The following is a 22,420-nucleotide window of genomic DNA, read 5'->3' as shown; positions in this document are numbered from 1 at the left end:
GCACTTCTAGAACAGGCAGGGTTGTGGTGAGAACACGTGGATAAGTATTGGACGACGGCCGTTTCGCGCACCTGCGCTTCTACGGGTCCTGTGAGTAATGGGAAATGACGGAGTAGATGTACCTGTGGGTATTGATACAATTAGGCTATGTGCCCACGCTAGCGTTTTTAAACGCTCAGGAAAAGGATCCCCTTTCCCAGAAAACGCGCGTCTTTTTCCGCGCGTTTCTTGCACGTTTTTGACGCGTTTTTTGACACGCGATTTCTGGGAACATTGGGGAAGGCTAAAAACGCTGAGCAATGCGGGAATTAATGAGCATGCAGCGTTTTTAGCCGCTAAGCGATTCCTGAGCGGTTAAAAACGCATGCATTGGCACAAAAAGCCAAAAACGCATGCTAATTAACTTGAAGCATCTTTTAAGCATTTCTGCAGCGTCTGAGCCGGCTCAAACGCTGCGGAAACGCTTAACAAAACGCATCGTGGGCACACAGCCTTAGAGAGATTTTAAACAGCACGGGGAAGACTACATCTTTTGTGGATTTTATTTGTGAAGGGATGTGTTAGGAACGGCGGAACGCATTAAATAAAAATAATAATAAAGTGATTTCGCCGCTCGGGGTCCACCGTGCAGTAGATGATATGACTGCTGCTAAGTGGTGGCAGGAGCCATGGTGGCGGAAATGCGCATGTGGGTTAAACGTCACCCAGGTGCGCAGAGCAATCTCTGTTAAGTCACAGAGGTGCCAACAAAGACAAATACAATAAGGCTGAGCCTGTTGGAGTCACAGTACTCAGAGTAAATACACACACGGTATCTGGTCACAGGAGCCAAAGACAGCGGAACTGCATCCGTCTAGACCTACCGTGCATGCGACTTCGCAACTGCGGACGCCAAGGAGAGCTGCAACTGCAGCGCGGCGTAGGACACTGCTGCTAGACGACAAAGCTAGCACGCAAGCACAATGTCGGATGCTAGCAACTGTGGATGATGTAGTAGTGGCGCGCTGGCGCTGACTCTAAGCTTAGTCCCTGTCCACAAACGTAATATCGGGAAGGGGTTTAAATGAGTCATTCACCAGAATCATACATCCATCATCATTCACACAATAGCAACTAGAGACTATACTAGCGCATGGCGGAACGGTCATACATGCTTTTTATAGCAGCTGGGACCTTCCGGAAGCTTCCAGATCTCCGAGATGGACCAATGAGATCTGGAGCAGGACCTGAGCACATGACTCCCGATCTCCAATGGGAAACCGTCTCATGAGCATGCTCAGTAGGAGGACAGAGAGACTTAGCCCCTGGAGAAATTTGCTGCAAGGCAATCTCCTCTGCGGTAGATAAACAGCAAGAGACCGCAGAATGTAAGGGTATGGATTCCTGCAGAGCAGACACAGAAACCTGACGCCTAACAGGATGGCGTTTAATTTTGAAACACAATGTGTTCCAATTTGGGAATAGTTGGTACCTGCAGAGGACTGGTACTGCCATGTGGACATCGGTAGCATGTAGTTTTGCAAATTTATTTTTATTGTGTGAAAAATAAGGTTTTGAAGCATATTAAACTTTACATGAGATACGTGGATGATGTGTTCTTGGTGTGGGATGGCACCAGGGAGGATTTCCAGGCTATTGTAGATTTTCTTAATCTGTCCAACACCATGAATATGGGATTTACCTCATTTTTGGGGGGCTTATCATTGGAATTTCTGCATGTGAGAATTCACATTGATCAGGGCAGTATTTTTACGGAAGTTTTTCGCAAGTCGTCGTCCACTAACTCCCTTTTGCATTATGATAGTACCCATCCACCACACGTGAAGCGGTCATTACCAAGAGAATTAATAATAATAGTGAAGGTTTTAAAAAACAATCGGTGGAAGTTATATGACACATTCAGACATAGAGGATACCCTAAACGCCTATTAGACATAGCTTTAGAAAGGTCAACTACTTTAGATATTTGAGCCTGTGGTGGTGAGGTTAAAAATAAGGACAGGAGATCTGTGTTCTGTTTAAAATATGGACCGTTGGATAATTATATCCGTTCAGTTATTCGATGAAATTGGCACCTTTTGGGACGTGATACGGAAATCTCTGATATAGTGATGAGAGGTCCTCTAATTTCCTGTAGACGAAATACAAGTTTACGGGACATGAGGGCAGACCATAAAGATTGGCTTTGTTCAGGCACCCCAAGGGGGATTTTCAGATGTGGCCACTGTTCTTTTTGTTCTCAACATGTCACAGGAAACACTATTAAAATAGGTTCCATTTTTCATAAAATACGGGATTTTATGTCGTGTAGAACCAATTATGTGTTGTGCGCGTTGTTTTGCCCGTGTGGTTGTTTTCTACATCGGCAAAACGATCCGGCCCCTTTTTGCTCGATTCAGAGAACATGTTAACTCTATAAGGACTGGTAAGGGCGTTCCATGTCTTATTAATCATTTCAAAGAATTTCATGGAGGGAATCCCAATGTTTTACACTTTGCTGGTTTAGAAAAGGAGACTTTACCACCACAAGGAGGTGATTTACATAAATCACTTCTCAGAAGAGAAGCTATGTGTATAATGGCGTTCTCACGCAGTAGGGCCAACAGGTTTCAACGATAAATTGGACATGTTGGTGTTTTTGTGATTTGTTTTTTTTCGATGTATAATCTTGCAGTGTTACAAATTAAGATTTGTTTTTATTCATGTTTTTTTTAATTTTGTTGCGTCATCTAAATATGGCTGTCTAGTTGATAGCCATTTGGACAGCAGGTGGGTAGGGATAGGGGGAGGTACTTGACTTTGTATTCGGTACATCTACCCCGTCATTTCCCATTACTCACACGGCCCGTAGAAGCGCAGGCGCGCGAAACGGCCGTCGTCCAATTCTTATCCGCTTGTTATTACTCTGCCTGTGTGAAGATGTTTTAAGCTTGTACTAATAAAAGACTGGATCTTAAGAACGGTGAGTGCCACCCGTTTTTTCTTTTTTGTTTTGTAACATCCTATTTCAGTTTTGGGTCCCCTTGACTGTTTTACTTCAATCCCTTTAATAAGATGGGAATATCCCTTTAAATAGTGATAAATGGAGTTCTCAAAAACACAGAATGTCTCTCACCATATCTCCAAGATGGTTCATTGCCAGATCATACGTGTGTTTCCCGGCAGAATACTCTTTGTTGTGGTTGATGATGAGTTTCAGATTCTTCTCCCAGATGTGACGTCTTTTAATCTCATCCAACTAAAAACAAGAATAAACACACAAAAAAATTTGGGCTGGAGAATAAAGACCAGATTTTGACAATGAGAAATCTAAATTAAAGGGGCTGTACAGGAGAAGATAAACATGGCTGACTTTCAGCAGAAACAGCGCACCACCTGTCTACGTGTTGGGTCTGTAGCTGAAGTAAACGCGACTGAGATTGAATATTGTGTGTGGACAGGAAAGCATACTACCTTAAAGGGGACCGGTCTCCAGATCAAAAGTGACCAGTTTTTGATCTTTTTACATTCCTGCTGGTCCCCTGGGTATTACACTTTTTGGTTTTTTTTTTAAATCCGCCTTACAGTCCCAGAGATATGGACATTTGTATTACTGCCAGCTCTTATAACCTTTACCTAGGGGGTGTTGCTCACAGGGTAATAATACACGCTCTAGAGGACTTTTTAAGCCACGCCACCTTGTGGCGATAATAAAAATTAGCACTAAATGAAGAAGTCCATATATCTGGAAATAGACGAAAAGCGGAATACTCGGGTGCAGCGGGAATAAAAATAAGGTGAAAAAATGGAAATTTTTGTAAGGTTCTCTTTAAAGGGAATGTTAAATGCGTCCCACTAAACCTAACAGTACCTCAATGCCTAAGCTAGTGGTCAAGGACTTGGCATAAAATGGATATGCAGGTTGGTTACAATAACTAATTGAAGCCTGTGGTATTAATTCGATTTTTCTGAATTTTTGAGGCAAACGTTATTAAAGGGAATTTGTCTGAAGGATTTTCCTTATGGAACTAGTAGTATGGCTATATGGATCCTTGCCGACCTGATGTGTCAAAGCTGCAATATCAAGCATTGAAATCGTATGCATATCTGTCTCCAGGTGTCCTGCACTGAAACGCCCCCAGTGCACTTCTAGACTAATCTGCATATTATTTCAATGCTTGATTTCTCTGCATTGGGAGATTGGATCTGCACAAAAAAGGTATTTATTGTTGGACAAAGGCCTGTACAGCGGGCCAAACCACTACTCCCATCAGAAAACCCTCCTAAAAGGTTCCTCTTAAAGGTACCATACACACAGCAGGGCACTTACCTGGCCATTATACTGCTTGCTATGAGTCCTCTTCCATAGTTCCCAATCAGAGTCCAGCATCTCATCGCGATATAGACTGGTTCTCACCAGAGGCAGCAGAACAACCACAAGGGCAACCCAGAACATTGCTGAAGGAGACCTACAACTGAGAACCCGGGTCTGTAAGGCTGCGCGCACATCTATACTACAGCCAATGTTAGGAGCCTCTATAGCCGATTCCTTATAGGGGTTTTTTTTACTTCTTTGCATTTACTTCTGGGATAAAAATCATTTTACTGATAGGGTTTCCTCAATATATGCATGGTTTGCCTTCTGTAGCCTCTTTGTTGTATTGTCCATTGCTACCTGGAGAATGAGTTTACTGAGAATGCCTCAGTGAGCTTGTTCTGATGGCAACATTTGTTATCCATCTTTTTCTCAGCTTGCCTGTACAGATTTATGACCTCATGAAAGTCCAGCTGAACTTCATGGTCATAAATCGGAATAAAAAAGACAGTTAAATCAGTTACAAACACCTCATGATGGATCCTCAGATAACTCATTTTGCAGCCAGCAAAGTGCAGTAAAACAAAAAAAGTCTGTAAAAGACAAATGATGCAAAATTTTTAATAGAACCCAATCGCAAAAATTATTTTTTTAGACCAAAATACGTGAACCTAACAATGAGGGAAAACTAAAAAATAACTTGTAAAAACTCAATCCCCACCCAGTATATGATGGAGTCCACCATTAAGGTGGCCATGGAGAAGACAGCAACATGTGCCTCCACTACAGAGCCTCAGGAGGAGTGATTGATCCGTACTTACGTTATGGAGGTCTTCTGAGATGCCCTGCTGTCTTCATCTCGTCTGCTTCTATCCTTCTGCCTCTTATATATTCCTGTATGGGGAAGTTTTGGTGGAAAACATTAATACAGGAGAGCCGTCGCTGGCTGAGTCAGCACAGAACCAGACCATGAGAAAAAAATAATGGTTATAGGATGGGGAGTAAAATGTCAGACACTGAGGAACAGTGGGATAGCGTGGCCTCTCCGCGCCCACAGCAAGGCAATATTTTGTGCCCCTCTAACACGTGGACCATTATCTCTCCCTGAGTCTCTTCCACCAGTCCAGTGCTGAACCTCTTACCCTCCAAGCACTCATAGTGTATTTTAAGAAAATCTTGATAGAAGTATAGTTTGCCTTTGACCCTTTATTATCTGCTTTTTGCCAAAATTCGTCTTAAAATAAAAAATAATAAATTATAAATTAGAATTATTTTTACTTGTTATAATGTATTACATTGTGGGTTTTTATTTTTATGTACAGTGGGGCAAAAAAGTATTTAGTCAGTCAGCAATAGTGCAAGTTCCACCACTTAAAAAGATGAGAGGCGTCTGTAATTTACATCATAGGTAGACCTCAACTATGGGAGACAAACTGAGAGAAAAAAATCCAGAAAATCACATTGTCTGTTTTTTTTTTCATTTTATTTGCATATTATGGTGGAAAATAAGTATTTGGTCAGAAACAAAATTTCATCTCAATACTTTGTGATATATCCTTTGTTGGCAATGACAGAGGTCAAACGTTTTCTGTAAGTCTTCACAAGGTTGCCACACACTGTTGTTGGTATGTTGGCCCATTCCTCCATGCAGATCTCCTCTAGAGCAGTGATGTTTTTGGCTTTTCGCTTGGCAACACGGACTTTCAACTCCCTCCAAAGGTTTTCTATAGGGTTGAGATCTGGAGACTGGCTAGGCCACTCCAGGACCTTGAAATGCTTCTTACGAAGCCACTCCTTCGTTGCCCTGGCGGTGTGCTTTGGATCATTGTCATGTTGAAAGACCCAGCCACGTTTCATCATCAATGCCCTTGCTGATGGAAGGAGGTTTGCACTCAAAATCTCACGATACATGGCCCCATTCATTCTTTCATGTACCCGGATCAGTCGTCCTGGCCCCTTTGCAGAGAAACAGCTCCAAAGCATGATGTTTCCACCACCATGCTTTACAGTAGGTATGGTGTTTGATGGATGCAACTCAGTATTCTTTTTCCTCCAAACACGACAAGTTGTGTTTCTACCAAACAGTTCCAGTTTGGTTTCATCAGACCATAGGACATTCTCCCAAAACTCCTCTGGATCATCCAAATGCTCTCTAGCAAACTTCAGACGGGCCCGGACATGTACAGGCTTAAGCAGTGGGACACGTCTGGCACTGCAGGATCTGAGTCCATGGTGGCGTAGTGTGTTACTTATGGTAGGCCTTGTTACATTGGTCCCAGCTCTCTGCAGTTCATTCACTAGGTCCCCCGCGTGGTTCTGGGATTTTTGCTTACCGTTCTTGTGATCATTCTGACCCCATGGGGTGGGATTTTGCGTGGAGCACCAGATCGAGGGAGATTATTAGTGGTCTTGTATGTCTTCCATTTTCTAATTATTGCTCCCACAGTTGATTTCTTCACTCCAAGCTGGTTGGCTATTGCAAATTCAGTCTTCCCAGCCTGGTGCAGGGCTACAATTTTGTTTCTGGTGTCCTTTGACAGCTCTTTGGTCTTCACCATAGTGGAGTTTGGAGTCAGACTGTTTGAGGGTGTGCACAGGTGTCTTTTTATACTGATAACAAGTTTAAACAGGTGCCATTACTACAGGTAATGAGTGGAGGAAAGAGGAGACTCTTAAAGAAGAAGTTACAGGTCTGTGAGAGCCAGAAATCTTGATTGCTTGTTTCTGACCAAATACTTATTTTCCACCATAATATGCAAATAAAATGAAAAAAAAAACAGACAATGTGATTTTCTGGATTTTTTTTTCTCAGTTTGTCTCCCATAGTTGAGGTCTACCTATGATGTAAATTACAGACGCCTCTCATCTTTTTAAGTGGTGGAACTTGCACTATTGCTGACTGACTAAATACTTTTTTGCCCCACTGTATCTATTTCAGTACCATGACCCTAACGCAGATGACAGCGATGTTACTGAAAATATTCTCTATATAAAGACCAACACTGATATTACCGCCACATGGTCAGTGGTAGATACCAGTCCTATGGAACATATAAGTGATTACTGCACAGTAAATAGATGGTGACTTACCGCTGATGTTCTTTCAGATGGAGGTGTTCACTTTTCACGTCTTTTCCATCTAGCCCAGACCGACATGACTGCTCCTCCAGCCAGGACTCGACTACAGAGATTACAACATAGACACATTTCACTTCTCATATTATCAGCACCGTCCCCAATGGGACTAACCCCAACCTGTAAAAAATCCTCATCCTGCTAATACTCCAATACTGAGCCGCTACTGCCGTATGTGTCCCTATTACTGCACCTGATACCCCAATACTGAGCCCCCGCTGCCGTATGTGTCCCTATTACTGCATCTGATATCCCAATACTGAGCCGCTGCTGCCATATGTGTCCCTATTACTGCACCTGATACCCCAATACTGAGCCGCTGTTGCTGTATGTGTCCCTATTACTGCACCTGATACCCCAATACTGAGCCGCTGCTGCCGTATGTGACCCTATTACTGCACCTGCTGTGTGGTACAATGGCAGCTCCTCTTACTCCACCACATAATAATGCTACCACTGGGCCCCTTACATAGTAATTAGTGATGAGCTAATGCTATCCGACCACATTGGCTCATCACTAATAATTATGCCTCCTGTGTGCCCTCTAGAAGGTAAAATTACTCTCCTAGAAAATATTACTGCCCTTTGCAAGTGCCCTAGAAAACAGTGTCCACATTTTGCCCCTTAAGGCTACTTTTACACTTACTGCTTTTCTTACCGCCGTATCACTGCAATTTTTACGGTCTTCCGCAATAACGGACCGCAAAAAAAATGGAGTTTCGCAAAACCGGAAGTCACGGTGCACCACAAAACAAACCTCCGTTTGTTTTTACTGCCCCATTGATTCAATGGGGGCCGTGTCCGTATGCCGTGAAAAAGATCGAGCAAGCTCGATCTTTTATCACGGCTGCAAATACGGCCCTCACGGCAGTACGGCACGTGGCGCACAGTGGAATTTTTATTTTGCGGCCCCATAGAAATCTATTGGGGCTGCAAAATTGGCCCACAAAAACATGGTAAGTGTAAAAGCAGCCTTAAAGTAATAATCTCCAGTGTGCATCTTTGACAGTCACAGTACCCTGAGTGCCCCTATTACAATAACACTTCTTAAGTGCCCACTTAACATTTAATAATGTCCCCCAATGAACATCTCCACTATACACAGCATGGTGGACCAACAGCTCCCCTACACACAGTATGATGGGCCAACAGCTCCCCCATACACAGTATGATGGGCCAACAGCTCTCCTACACACAGAATAATGGGCCAACAGCTCCCCTATACACAGTATAATGGACCAACAGCTCCCTTACACGCAATATGATGGGTCAACAGCTCCTCTACACACAATATGATGGGCCAACAACTCTCCTATACACAGTATGATGGGCCAAACAGTTCTCCTATACAGAGTATGGTAGAACCACAGCTCCCCATACACAGTATGATTGGCCAACAGCTCCCCACATACACAGTAAGATGGGCCAACAGCTCCCCTATACACAGTATGGTGGGCCAACAGTTCTATACACAGTATGATGGCCCCACAGCTCCCCTATACACAGTATGGTGGGCCAACAGTTCCCATATACACAGTATGATGGGCCCACAGCTCCCCCTTATACAGTATGGTGGGCCCACAGCTCCCCCTTATACAGTATGGTAGGCCCACAGCTCCCCCATGCATGGTATGATGGGCCCACAGCTCCCCCATACACAGTATAATGTGCCAACAGCTGCCGTACACACACAATATGATGGGTCAACAGCTTCCCTACACACAATATGATGGGCCAAACAGCTTTCCTACACACAGTATGGTAGGTCCACAGCTCCCCTTATGCAGTTTGATAGGTCCACAGCTCCTCTATACACAGTATGATGGGCCCACATCTCCCCTTTACACAGTATGATGGACCAACAGCTCCCCTATACACAGTATAATGGGTAAACAGCTCCCCTTTACACAGTATGATGGGCTAACAGCTCCCCTATACACAGTATGATGGGCCAACAGCTCCCCCTTATACAGTATGATGGGCCCACAGCTCCCCTATACACAGTATGATGGGCCAACATCTCCCCTATACACAGTATGATGGGCCAACAGCTCCCCCTTATACAGTATGATGGGCCCACAGCTCCCCCATACACAGCATGATAGGTCAACAGCTCCCCTACACACAGTATGATAGGCCCACAGCTTCCCCATACACAGTATAATGGGACAACAGCTTCCCCTGTACACAGTATAATGGGCCAACAGCCCTCCTATACACAGTATGATGGGCCAACAGCTCCCCTATACACAGTATGATGGGCAAACAGCTGCCCTATACACAGCATGATGGGCTAACAGATCCCCATACACAGTATGATGGGCCCACTGCTCTCCCATACACAGTATGATGGGCCCAAGACTTCCCCATACACAGTATGATGGGCCAACAGCTCCCCACATTCACAGTATGATGGGTCCACAGCTCCCTTACACACAGTATGATGGGCCAACAGCTCCCCTACACACAGTATGATGGGCCAACAGCTCCCCTATACACAGTATAATGGGTCAACAGCTCTCCTAAACACAGTATGGTGGGCCCATAGCTCCCGCTTACAATGTATAATGGACCCTCAGCTCCCCTATACCCAGTATGATGGGCCCACAGCTCCCTTATACATAGTATGATGTCCCCACTGCTCCCCAAAAATACAGTACGATCCCCACTGTAGTCCTCAAACTGTATAATGGGCCCACAGTAGAACCCACACTGTGTAATGACCCCACACTATAAAATTGACCCCAGATTGTATAATGGCCCCACATTAACTCCCACACTGTATAACAGGCCACACATTTTATGAGGGCAGTTAAGTGGTTAAACAACAGTGATCAGAGATGGCTCCTATCACTGCTGGCTGTAAAACAACTGGAAAGAAGAAAGTTCCAGAGCTCCCTCTAGTGGTGGATTCAGGAAACAAGGATGCTGAAAGCTCCTAAACTTCCTCTAATGGTGGATGCAGGAAACAGGGGCTTAAAAAAAACCCTGAGTTCCCTTTAGTGGTGGATGCAGGCAACAGAGATCCAGAAAGCTTTTGAGCTGCCTCTATTGAAGGCTGAAGGCAACAGGAATGTAGGCAGAAAGCTCCCTCTAGTGGTGGATGCAGGATGATGGGACATAGAAAGCTTCTGAGCTCCCTCTAGTGGTGGATGCAGGATGTGGGGACATAGAAGGCTACAGAGCTCCGTCAAGAGGTGTTTGCAGGCAAAAGAGATCGTCTTCTCTAATGGAGGCTGCAAGCAACAGGGATTTAGGCAGTTAACATGGATGCAGAAAGCTCCTGAGCTCCCTCTATTGGTGGATGCGGGGATATAAAAAGCTCCTGAGCTCCCTCTAGTGGTGGATGCACGAACATAGAAAGTTCCTGAGCTCCCTCTAGTCGTGGATGCAGGATGCAGGCACATAGAAAGTTCATGAGCTCCCTCTAGTGGTGGATTCAGGATGCAGGCACATATTTCAAGTGCTCCCTCTAGTGGTGGATGCAGGATGTTGCAGCATAGAAAGCTCCTGAGCTCCTTCTAGTGGTGGATGCAGGACGTGGGTACATAGAAGCTCCTGAGCTCCGTCTAGTGGTGGGTGCAGAACGCAGAGACATAGAAAGCTCCTGAGCTCCCTCTATTGGTGGATGCAGGACGTGGGTACATAGAAGCTCCTGAGCTCCATCTAGTGGTGGGTGCAGAACGCGGAGACATAGAAAGCTCCTGAGCTCCCTCTATTGGTGGATGCAGGACGCAGGAACATAGAAAGCTTCTGAGCTCCCTCTAGTGATAGATGCAAGCAGCAGCATTTGTTTTTATTTAAATCTATATCTTTGCACGGGATTTGTAGCAGTGTATCAGCTATCACTAAATAGCTATACATGATAAACACAATACTGTCACCATGACCGGCAATCACATGACTTGTACACACGTGGTCAAAATTGTTGGTACCCCTCATTTAATGACAGAAAAACCCACAATGGTCACAGAAATAACTTGAATCCGACAAAAGTAACAATAAATCAAAAATCTATGAAAATGAACAAATGAAAGTCAGACATTGCTTTTCAACCATGCTTCCACAGAATTAAAAAATAAATAAAACTCATGAAATAGGCATGGACTGAAATGATGGTACCCCTGAAAATAATGTGACATATTAAATCAAGGTGTGTCCACTAATTAGCATCACAGGTGTCTACAATCTTGGAATCAGTGAGTGGGCCTTTATAGAGATTACAGATACTCACTGTGCTGTTTGGTGACATGGTGTGTATAACACTTACATGGACCACAGCAAGCGAAGGAAAGAGTTGTCTCAGGAGATTAGAAAAAAAATTATAGACAAACATGTTAAAGGTAAAAGTTATAAGACCATCTCCAAGCAGCTTGATGTTCCTGTGACTACAGTTGCACATATTATTCAGAAATTTAAGCTCCATGGGACTGTAGCCAACCTCCCTGGACGTGGCCGCAGGAGGAAAATTGATGACAAATCAAAGAGATGGATAATACGAATGGTAACAAAAGAGCCCAGAAAAACTTCTAAACAGATTAAAGGTGAACTTCAAGCTCAAGGAACATCAGTGTCAGATCGCACCATCTGTCGTTGTATGAGCCAAAGTGGACTTCATGGGAGACGAGCAAGGAGGACACCATTGTTGAAAAAATATAAAAGATCCAGACTGGAATTTGCCAAGCTACATGTTGATAAGCTACAAAGCTTCTGGGAGAATGTCCTATGGAAAGATGAGACAGAAATGGAACTTTTTGGCAAGTCACATCAGCTCTATGTTCACAGATAAAAAATGAAGCATATCAAGAAAAGAACACTGTCCCTACTGTGAAACATGGAGGAGGCTCTGTTATGTTCTGGGGCTGTTCTGCTGCATCTGGCAGACGATGTCTAGAATCTGTGCAGGGTACAATGAACTCTCAAGACTATCAATGGATTCTAGAGAGAAATGTGCTGCCCCGTGTCAGAAAGCTTGGTCTCAGTCACAGGTCATGGATCTTGCAACAAGATAATGACCCAAAACACACAGCTAAAAATACCCAAGAATGGCTAAGAGGAAAACATTGGACTATTCTGAAGTGGCCTTCTATGAGCCCTGACCTAAATCCTATTGAGTATCTTTGGAAAGAGCTGAAACGTGCAGTCTGGAAAAGGCATCCTTCAAACTCGAGACAACTGGAGCAGTTTGCTCTTGAGGAGTGGGAGAAAATACCTGTCGAGAGGTGCAGAAGTCTCATTGACATTACAGGAATCGTTTGATTGTAGTGATTGTGTCAAAATTGTGCAACAAAATATTAAGTTAGGGGTACCATCATTTCTGTCCAGGCCTATTTCATGAGTTTTATGTTTTTTTAAATTCTGTGGAAGCATGGTTGAAAAGCAATGTCTGACTTTGATTTCTTCATTTTCATAGATTTTTTATTTTATTACTTTTGTCAGATTAAAGGTTTTTCTGTCATTAAACGAGGGGTACCGACAATTTTGACCACGTGTTTATATGATACCAGCCTATTATCCGGCACTGACTGAACGCTAAAGTCCATTTTCCACTGTGGAATTATCACATGCTGATCTGTCAGCTGCCGGGGACCGAGATATGGGGGATGTGACTGATCACCAGCTAATCCTGGACATATGCTTCCTCTTAGCATCTAAATATACAGATGGAGCAGAATGATGTGTAATAAACAGATCAGTGGAAAACATGCTGCAACTATTGATTATATAATCAATCAAGCGGGCTGAAAATGGCTTTCAGGGGGCGAACGTGCCAAGATGTCCACATGTGACCTTTAGAGCTGAACTCCAGCATTAGTAAACAAATATCTGCTATCAAAGAAAGTGAATTGTATGAATTGTTAGTAAACTCTATATAGCCTCCAGTATAATAACAGGCGCCATCATCTGTACATGGACACGGCCAGTAACGGGGTCTGTTCTGCATCAATAATGCAGCATCCAGGGAGCCAGGACCTGACGAGAAGCAGGAGGAGATGCAAGAACGTTGTCTGATTTACAGTTGTGGCCAAAAGTATTGACACCCCTGCAATTCTGTCAGATAATACTCAGTTTCTTCCTGAAAATGATTGCAAACACAAATTCTTTGGTATTATTATCTTCATTTAATTTGTCTTAAATGAAAAAAACACAAAAAGAATTGTCCTAAAGCCAAATTGGATATAATTCCACACCAAACATAAAAAAGAGGGTGGACAAAAGTATTGGCACTGTTCGAAAAAACATGTGCTGCTTCTCTAATTTGTGTAATTAACAGCACCAGTAACTTACCTGTGACACCTAACAGGTCTTGGCAATAACTAAATCACACTTGCAGCCAGTTGACATGGATTAAAGTTGACTCAACCTCTGTCCTGTGTCCTTGTGTGTACCACATTGAGCATGGAGAAAAGAAAGAAGACCAAAGAACTGCCTGAGGACTTGAGAAACCAAATTGTGAGGAAGCATGAGCAATCTCAAGGCTACAAGTCCATCTCCAAAGACCTGAATGTTCCTGTGTCTACCGTGCGCAGTGTCATCAAGAAGTTTAAAGCCCATGGCACTGTGGCTAACCTCCCTAGATGTGGACGGAAAAGAAAAATTGACAAGAGATTTCAACGCAAGATTGTGCGGATGTTGGATAAAGAACATCGACTAACATCCAAACAAGTTTAAGCTGCCCTGCAGTCCGAGGGTACAACAGTGTCAACCCGTACTATCCATTGGCGTCTGAATGAAAAGGGACTGTATGGTAGGAGACCCAGGAAGACCCCACATTTTACCCCGAGACATAAAAAAGCCAGGCTGGAGTTTGCCAAAACTTACCTGAAAAAGCCTAAAACGTTTTGGAAGAATGTTCTCTGGTCAGATGAGTCAAAAATAGAGCTTTTTGGGCAAAGGCATCAACATAGAGTTTACAGGAGAAGAAAAGAGGCATTCAAAGAAAAGAACACGGTCCCTACAGTCAAACATGGCAGAGGTTCCCTGATGTTTTGGGGTTGCTTTGCTGCCTCTGGCACTGGACTGCTTGACCGTGTGCGTGGCATTATGAAGTCTGAAGACTACCAACAAATTTTGCAGCATAATATAGGGCCCAGTGTGAGAAAGCTGGGTCTCCCTCAGAGGTCATGGGTCTTCCAGCAGGACAATGACCCAAAACACACTTCAAAAAGCACTAGAAAATGGTTTGAGAGAAAGCACTGGAGACTTCTAAGGTGGCCAGCAATGAGTCCAGACCTGAATCCCATAGAACACCTGTGGAGAGATCTAAAAATGGCAGTTTGGAGAAGGCACCCTTCTAATATCAGGGACCTGGAGCAGTTTGCCAAAGAAGAATGGTCTAAAATTCCATCAGAGCATTGTAAGAAACTCATTGATGGTTACCGGAAGCGGTTGGTCGCAGTTATTTTGGCTAAAGGTTGTGCAACCAAGTATTAGGCTGAGGGTGCCAATACTTTTGTCTGGCCCATTTTTGGAGTTTTGTGTGAAATGATCAATGTTTTGCTTTTTGCTTCATTCTCTTTTGTGTTTTTTCATTTAAGACAAATTAAATGAAGATAATAATACCAAAGAATTTGTGTTTGCAATCATTTTCAGGCAGAAACTGAGTATTATCTGACAGAATTGCAGGGGTGTCAATACTTTTGGCCACAACTGTATGTAGATATCTGGTCCAGCTTCTGATTAATGATTAATGAAGGGGTGTGGTCTGGAGTTCTGATTAATTTAGGGGGTCTGGTGTGGGGATCTGATTAATGTAGGTAGGAGTCTAATTTATATAGGGGGTCTGGTCTGGAATCTGATTAACATAGGGGTCTGGTCTGGGGTCAGATTAGTGTAGGTAGGGGGGTCTGATTAATATAGGGGGTATGGTCTTGGGTCTGATTAATGTAGTGCTTCGGGTCTGGGGTCTGTTTAATGTTCGTAGAGGGTGTGATTAATGTGGGTAGGGGGTCTGATTAGTGCAGGGAGTCTGATCTGGGATCTGATTAATGTAGGAGGTCTGATTTGGGGTCTGATTAATGTAGGGGGGTCTGGTCTGGGGATCTGTTTAATGTATGGAGTCTGGTCTGGGGTCAAATTAACCCCTTACCTACAAATGACGTAATATTCCGTCCATGTGACCATGGACCTAATTACCATGGACGGAATATTACGTCATCGCGATCAGCGGCGCCCACGTGGTGAGCGCCGCTGATCGCGGCCGAGTGTCCGCTAATTATCATAGCTGACACCCGGCACAATGTGTCAGGGGCGGTCACGGACCGCCCCCGACACGTTAACCCCTTGCACACCGCGATCAAACACGATCGCGGTGTACCGGGGGTTAAAGGGAAGCATCGGCAGGGAGGGGGCTCCCTCCGTGCTTCCCTGAGCCCCCCTCACGGCAGAGCAATGTGCAGCGCTGCTGCGGGGGGCTCCTTTCCTGCAGGTCCCCGGATCCAAGATGGCGACGGGGACCTCCGGGGGCCTGCAGGAAGCTGGCTTCCTCAGTGCCTGCAAAGCGCAGGCATGAGGAAGCCTGTGCAGTGCCTGTGACAGATCGCTGATCTGTCACAGTGATCTGTGATGTGACAGATCAGCGATCTGTCACAGGACAGTGATGTCCCCCCTGGGACATTGTAATAAAGTAAAAAAAAAATAAAAAAAAGGTGTAAAAATAATTAAAAAAAATCGCCAAATAAATTAAAAAAAAAAAAAAAAAAAATATTCCCCAATAAATTCATTTTTTGGAAATAAAAAAAAAAAAAACAATAAAAGTACACATATTTGGTATCGCCGCGTCCGTAACAACCCGCCCTATAAAACTGTCCCAATAGTTAACCCCTTAAGCGAACCCCTTAAAAAATAAAAATAAAAAACGAAGCAAAAAATAATGATTTATTATCATACCGCCGAACAAAAAGTGCAATAACGCGCGATCAAAAAGACGCATATAAATATCCATGGTACCGCTGAAAACGTCATCTTGTCCCGCAAAAAACGAGCCACCATACAGCATCATCAGCGAAAAAATAATAAAGTTATAGCTCGCAGAATAAAGTGATGCAAAAATAATTATTTTTTATATAAAATTGTTTTCATTGCATAAAAGCGCTAAAACATAAAAACGACCTAAATGAGGTATCGCTGTAACCGTACTGACCCGAAGAATAAAACCGCCTTATAAACTTTACCGCACCCGGAACGGCGTAAACGCACCACCCAAAAGAAATTCATGAAACGCTGGTTTTTGTAAATTCTGCGTCCCAAAAAACGAAATAAAAAGCGATCAAAAAATGTCACATGCCCGAACACGATACCAATAAAAGCGTCAACTCGTCCCGCAAAAAATAAGACCTCACATGACTCGGTGGGTCAAAATATGGAAAAATTATATCTCTCAATATGTGGTGATGCAAAAACTATTTTTACAATTAAAAGCGTCTTTTAGCGTGCGACAGCTGTCAAACATAAAAACCGCCATAAATAGTAAATCAAACCCCCCCGTTATCACCCCCTTAGTTAGGGAAAAATAATAAAATTAAAAAAATGTATTTATTTCCATTTTCCCATTAGGGTTAGGGCTAGGGTTAGGGCTAGGGTTAGGGCTAGGGTTAGGGTTAGGGTTAGGGCTAGGGTTAGGGTTAGGGCTAGGGTTAGGGTTAGAATTGGGGGTTTCCACTATTTGCGCACATCAGGTGCTCTCCAAACGCAACATGGCATCTGATCTCAATTCCAGCCAATTCTGCGTTGAAAAAGTCAAATGGTGCTCCTTCCCTTCCAAGCTCTGCCATGCACCCAAACAGTGTTTTACCCCCTCATATGGGGTATCAGCCTACTCAGGACAATTTGCAAAACAACTTTTGGGGTCCTATTTCTCCTGTTGCCCTTAGGAAAATAAAAATTTTGGGGCAAAAATATCATTTTTGTGGAAAAAAAAATGTTTGTTATTTTCACGCCTGGGCGTTATAAACTTCTGTGAAGCACTTGGGGGTTCAAAGTTCTCACCACACATCTAGATAAGTTCCTTGGGGGGTCTAGGTTCCAAAATGGGGTCATTTGTGGGGGGTTTCCACTGTTTTGGTACATCAGGGGTTTTCCAAACGCGACATGGTGTCTGATCTCAATTCCAGCCAAAAAAGTCAAATGGCGCTGCTTGCCTTCCGAGCTCTGCCATGTGCCCAAATAGTCATTTACACCCACATATGGGGTATCAGCGTACTCAGGACAAATTGCACAATAACTTTTAGGGTCCTGTTACCCTTGGGAAAATAAAAATTGGGGGTGAAAAGATCATTTTGTGGAAAAAATATGATTTTTTAATTGTACCGCTGTACATTATAAACTTCTGTAAAACCCTTGTGGGTTCAAAGTTCTCACCACATATCTAGATAAGTTCCTTAGGGGGTCTAGTTTCAAAAATGGGGTCACTTGTTGGGGGTTTCCACTGTTTAGGTACATCAGGGACTCTCCAAACGTGAGATGGCGTCCGATCTGAATTCCAGCCAATTTTGCATTGAAAAAGTCAAACGGCGCTCCTTCCCTTCTGAGCTCTGCCATGCGCCGAAACAGTGGTTCCCCCCACATATCAGGTATCAGCGTGCTCAGGACAAATTGCACAATAATTTTTGCAGTCCAATTTCTCCTGTTACACTTGGTAAAATAAAAAAAATTGAACCTGAAGTAATTATTTTTGTGAAAAAAAGTTAAATGTTAATTTTTTTTAAATATTCAAAAAATTCCTGTGACGCACCTGAAGGGTTAATAAACTCCTTGAATGTGGTTTTAAGCACCTTAAGGGGTGCAGTTTTTAGAATGGTGTCACTTTTGGGTATTTTCTATCATATAGAACCCTCAAAGTGGCTTCAAATGTGATGTGGTCTGTAAAAATAAAATGGTGTTGCAAAAATGAGAGATCGCTGGTCAACTTTTAACCCTTATATCTTACTAACAAATAAAAATTTTGGTTCCAAAATTGTGCTGATGTAAAGTAAACATGTGGCAAATGTTACTTATTAACATTTTTGTGTGCCATATCTCTGTGATTTAAGGGCATAAAAATTCAAAGTTGGAAAATTGCGGAATTTTCAAAATTTTCGCCAAATTTCCATTTTTCTCATAAATAAACGCAAGTTATATGAATGAAATTTTACCACTAACATGAAGTACAATATGTCACGAGAAAACAATGTCAGAATCACCGGGATCCACGGAAGCGTTTCAGAGTTATGACCTCATAAAGGGACAGTGGTCAGAATTGTAAAAATTGGCCCAGTAGTTAACGTGCAAACCACCCTTGGTAGTGAAGGGGTTAATGTAGGGGGTCTGGTCTGGGATTTGAGTGTTTAGCTAAGGGGTCTGATTAATGTAGGGGGTCTGATCTGGGGCTCTGATTAATGTAGGGGTCTTATCTGGGGTCTGATTAATGTAGGGGGTCTGGTCTGAGATCTGAGTAATTTAGGTAGGTGGTCTGATTAATGTGGGTAAGGGATCTTAGTGCAGGGGGTCTGGTCTGGGATCTGATTAATGTAGGGGGGTCTGGTCTGTGATCTGAGTAATTTAGGTAGGGGGTCTGATTAATGTGGGTAGGGGATCTTATTAGTGCAGGGGGTCTGGTCTGGGATCTGACTAATGTAGGGGGTCTGGTCTGGGATCTGATTAATGTAGGGGATCTGTTCTGGGATCTGATTAATGTAGGGGGTTTGGTCTGGGGTCTGAATATGTAAGGAGGTGGTGGGGACCCTCATGTACCTTCTCTCTCCTATACACCGAGTATATGTGTCACCTGCGGCACCCTGATGGTTCACTAATGTTATATACTGTTATGTTATGTATTAATATCATTGTCATATGTTGTATCCTAAATGTGCATGTACTTGTAAATATTTAGTTTAGGGATAGAATGAGGTAAACTGTTTGAGAGGAGTTAAAAGACGGATGGTGCAAAATCTCAGAACTTAGAGAAAGGACTTCCTGCTGGGAGAGCAGAGCTCGGGCAGACTTGCCCAGGGCAGGTGACATGGGCAGACACACCGCATGTGCAGCCGGGCAAAGCTGAAAAGCAGTAGTGTGAATGCGTGTCCTATGCCTTCTGTGGTGCCATGTCTAATCATTGGTGGCAGTGTGCTTTAAATACTATATGAAGCTATGCGCCAGATATGAGGGGGGAGGCAGAGCGACCGAGCGTAGTAAAGCAGCCAAAATGAGGACTGAGACATTGAGGTAGCGGCACACGCGTAGAACTGCCTATGTGACTGGGGTTCGGGCGCGAGCGCCATGTGAGCGTTAAGGGAGAGGCTTGGTACACAAAACCGAGGCGCATGCGCACTACTGCTTTTCGGCTTTACCCGCAGTGGGAAAAGTATACTGCGCACGCTCTGAGATACCATTTCAACGCACGAAATCTGTACGCGATCTCCAATATTCACGGCAAAGAATGCATACAGCAAGTCGAGGAGGGGTGGAGTGAGGGAACAGAGGCAATGCCCATCAGACCGGAACGAACAGATTACCATACAGCCCAGAACAAATAAAAAAGGTTTTTATGGGTGATACATGGAAGGTTAGGGGGAGTCAGAAGTAGTTGTGGAATGCATAGCTGACACCGAATTAACTGATGTTTTTAGCTGGTAGGTAAAAACCTGTCAGCTCTTTTGGCTGCTATAAGATGCCACTGCCACTGCCTTTCAGGGCATGTAGGGGGTCTGGTCTGTGGATCTGATTAATGTAGTGGATCTGGTCTGGGGTCTAATTAATGTAGGGGTTTTGGTCTGGGATCTGATTAAGGTAGGGGGTCTTGTCTGTCTGGGGATCTGATTAATGTAGGGGGTCAGTTCTGGGGTCTGATTAATGTAGGAGGTCTGGTCTGGGATCTGATTAACGTAGAAGTCGGGTGTCTGATTAATGTAGGGGGTCTGGGATCTGATTAATGTAGGGGGTCCGGTGTGGGGTCTGATTAATGACGGGGTCTGGTCTGGGTTCTGATTAGTGTAGGTCTGGGGTCTGATTAATATAGGGGGTCTGCACTGGGGTCTGATTAATGTAGGGGGTCTGGTGTCTAATTAATATAGTGGGTCTGCACTGGGGTCTGATTAATGTAGGGGATCTGGTCTGGTGTCTAATTAATGTAGGATGCCTGGTCTGGGATCTGATTAATGTAGGGGATCTTGTCTGGGGTCTGGTTAATGTAGGGGGTCTAGACTGGTCTGGAGTCTGATCAGGTCTACCATCAGGAATGTAGGGGGTCTGGACTGGTCTGGAGTCTGATCAGGGCTAGCATCAGGAATTTCAGGGCCCAATACTGGCAACATTTTTGGGTCCCCTTGAGACTCTGCCCAGGCTCCACCTCAGCTCTGCCTCCACCCCTGGAATCTTCCACAGTGCCACCTCCCACTCTTGGAAAAACTCCTCTTCTGCACCACATCCTCATCAATCACTCATTAACAGCTCCCATCGAACACCAAATCGCATATATAGACAGCAACATGCGTTTTGAACATAAGATTTTTTTTAAGCCACCACCACAACAAGGTAGACTATTTTGGCAATGCCCTACTCTAGTCTAACCTATTAAACATTTGTTTTTTTTTTCTTTAAGGGAATGAGTCACATACATTTTTTTAAATGAACAATAATACCACATACAGGGAACAAATATTGCCACACCATGACCAGACCACATATTACCACCATATAGTGATCGAATACTACCACATACAGGGGACAAATACAATCACATACAGGCGCTTCTCGCAAAATTAGAATATCAAAAAATCCAAAAGTCATTATCTCAGTAAATTAGAATATTTTACCAAAAACACCTGCAAAGGCTTCCTGAGCATTTAAAAAGGTCCCTTAGTCTGTTTCAGTAGGCTCCACAATCATGGGGAAGGCTGCTGACTTTACAGATGCCCAGAAGGCAGTCGTTGACACACTCCACAAAGAGGGTAAGCCACAAAAGGTCATTGCTAAAGAAGCTGGCTGTTCAGAGTGCTGTATCCAAGAATGTTAATGGAAAGTTGAATGGAAGGAAAAACAGATATTAGACCTACCAGTAATTATGTTTCCAGGAGTCCATTCTGACAGCACCATGGAGGTCGTCCTCCTCCTCCTTACAGGGATAGGAAGCACACAAGAGATTAAAAGGCCCCTCCCCACCCCCTATTCCCTTAGTGTTTTAACAAATACCACACCATGGATGATGCAACTTAACAGATTTATTTATACAATATCATATTTCAGGATATGACATAACAAAATCAGTGAGGGAACTAACCGTGCTGTCAGGATGGACTCCTGGAAACATAATTATCGGTAGGTCTAATACTTATTTTCCAGAATATCGCTCCTGACAGCACCATGGAGAATACCAAAGTACCTCCTTAGGGTGGGATTACTGCCTGGAGAACCTTCCTCTCAAAGGCAGTCTGTTGGCTAGATAATACATCTAATTTGTAGTGTCTGCAAAATGTGTCTAGCCTGGACCAAGTTGCGGCCTTACAGATTTGGTCTACCGATGCCCCCACCCCCTCAGCCCAAGAGGTTAAAACCGCTCTCATTGAATGAGCTCTTAAGCCTTCCAAGGGGCTAATGCCCTGTTAGTGATAGGCTAAAGAAATTATAGATGTAATCCATCAAGCGATGGTGGCCTTAGAGGCCTTCTTTCCCCTATTTCTCTCTCCAAACAGAACAAGCAAGTTGTGGTCCTGCCTCAAATCACGAGTGGCTTCGATGCAATCAATGACCGTCTGTCTGACATCTAATGAGTGCAGGGCCTGCTCCTTCTCATTTGAGGGGTTTTCACAGAATGAGGGCAGGACGATTTCCTGGTTCAAATTCTGACAGGAGACCATTTTTGGAACGTACGCGGGGTCTAGTTTTAGGATTATGCGGTCATCCCAGACACATAAATATGGGTCCCGAATTGACAAAGTCTGGATTTCGCCTATACTTTTTGCTGTGGTAATGGCAATTAAAAATGCAGTTTTCATGGTTATGGTAGTCAGGGTTATG

The 22,420-nt window shown here is 43.8% G+C and overlaps 1 protein-coding gene across 3 annotated transcripts in view; it reads right to left on the bottom strand.

Moving 5' to 3' along the window:
- Window positions 1-22,420, bottom strand: part of CTSK (cathepsin K) — an 81,360-nt gene that overhangs the window by 7,102 nt on the left and 51,838 nt on the right. For 2 of the 3 annotated variants that reach the window (XM_073567211.1, XM_073567212.1), the window contains 3 exons: window positions 5,116-5,188; window positions 4,310-4,454; window positions 3,116-3,238 (listed from right to left, as the gene is read on the bottom strand). In XM_073567211.1, the coding sequence (XP_073423312.1) occupies window positions 3,116-3,238; window positions 4,310-4,454; window positions 5,116-5,188 (341 nt within the window). Of the gene's footprint in view, window positions 1-3,115; window positions 3,239-4,309; window positions 4,455-5,115; window positions 5,189-7,384; window positions 7,404-22,420 lie in introns of those variants that run through there. The other variant, XM_073567213.1, reaches the window with a different exon arrangement.

The sequence above is a fragment of the Dendrobates tinctorius genome, unplaced genomic scaffold, assembly GCF_039654945.1.
Source record: "Dendrobates tinctorius isolate UK_male_01 unplaced genomic scaffold, ASM3965494v1 ptg000019l, whole genome shotgun sequence".
NCBI classification, from domain to species: domain Eukaryota; kingdom Metazoa; phylum Chordata; class Amphibia; order Anura; family Dendrobatidae; genus Dendrobates; species Dendrobates tinctorius.
The sequence above is the reverse complement of the archived record's forward strand: the minus strand, read 5'-3'. Positions and strand labels throughout refer to the sequence as shown.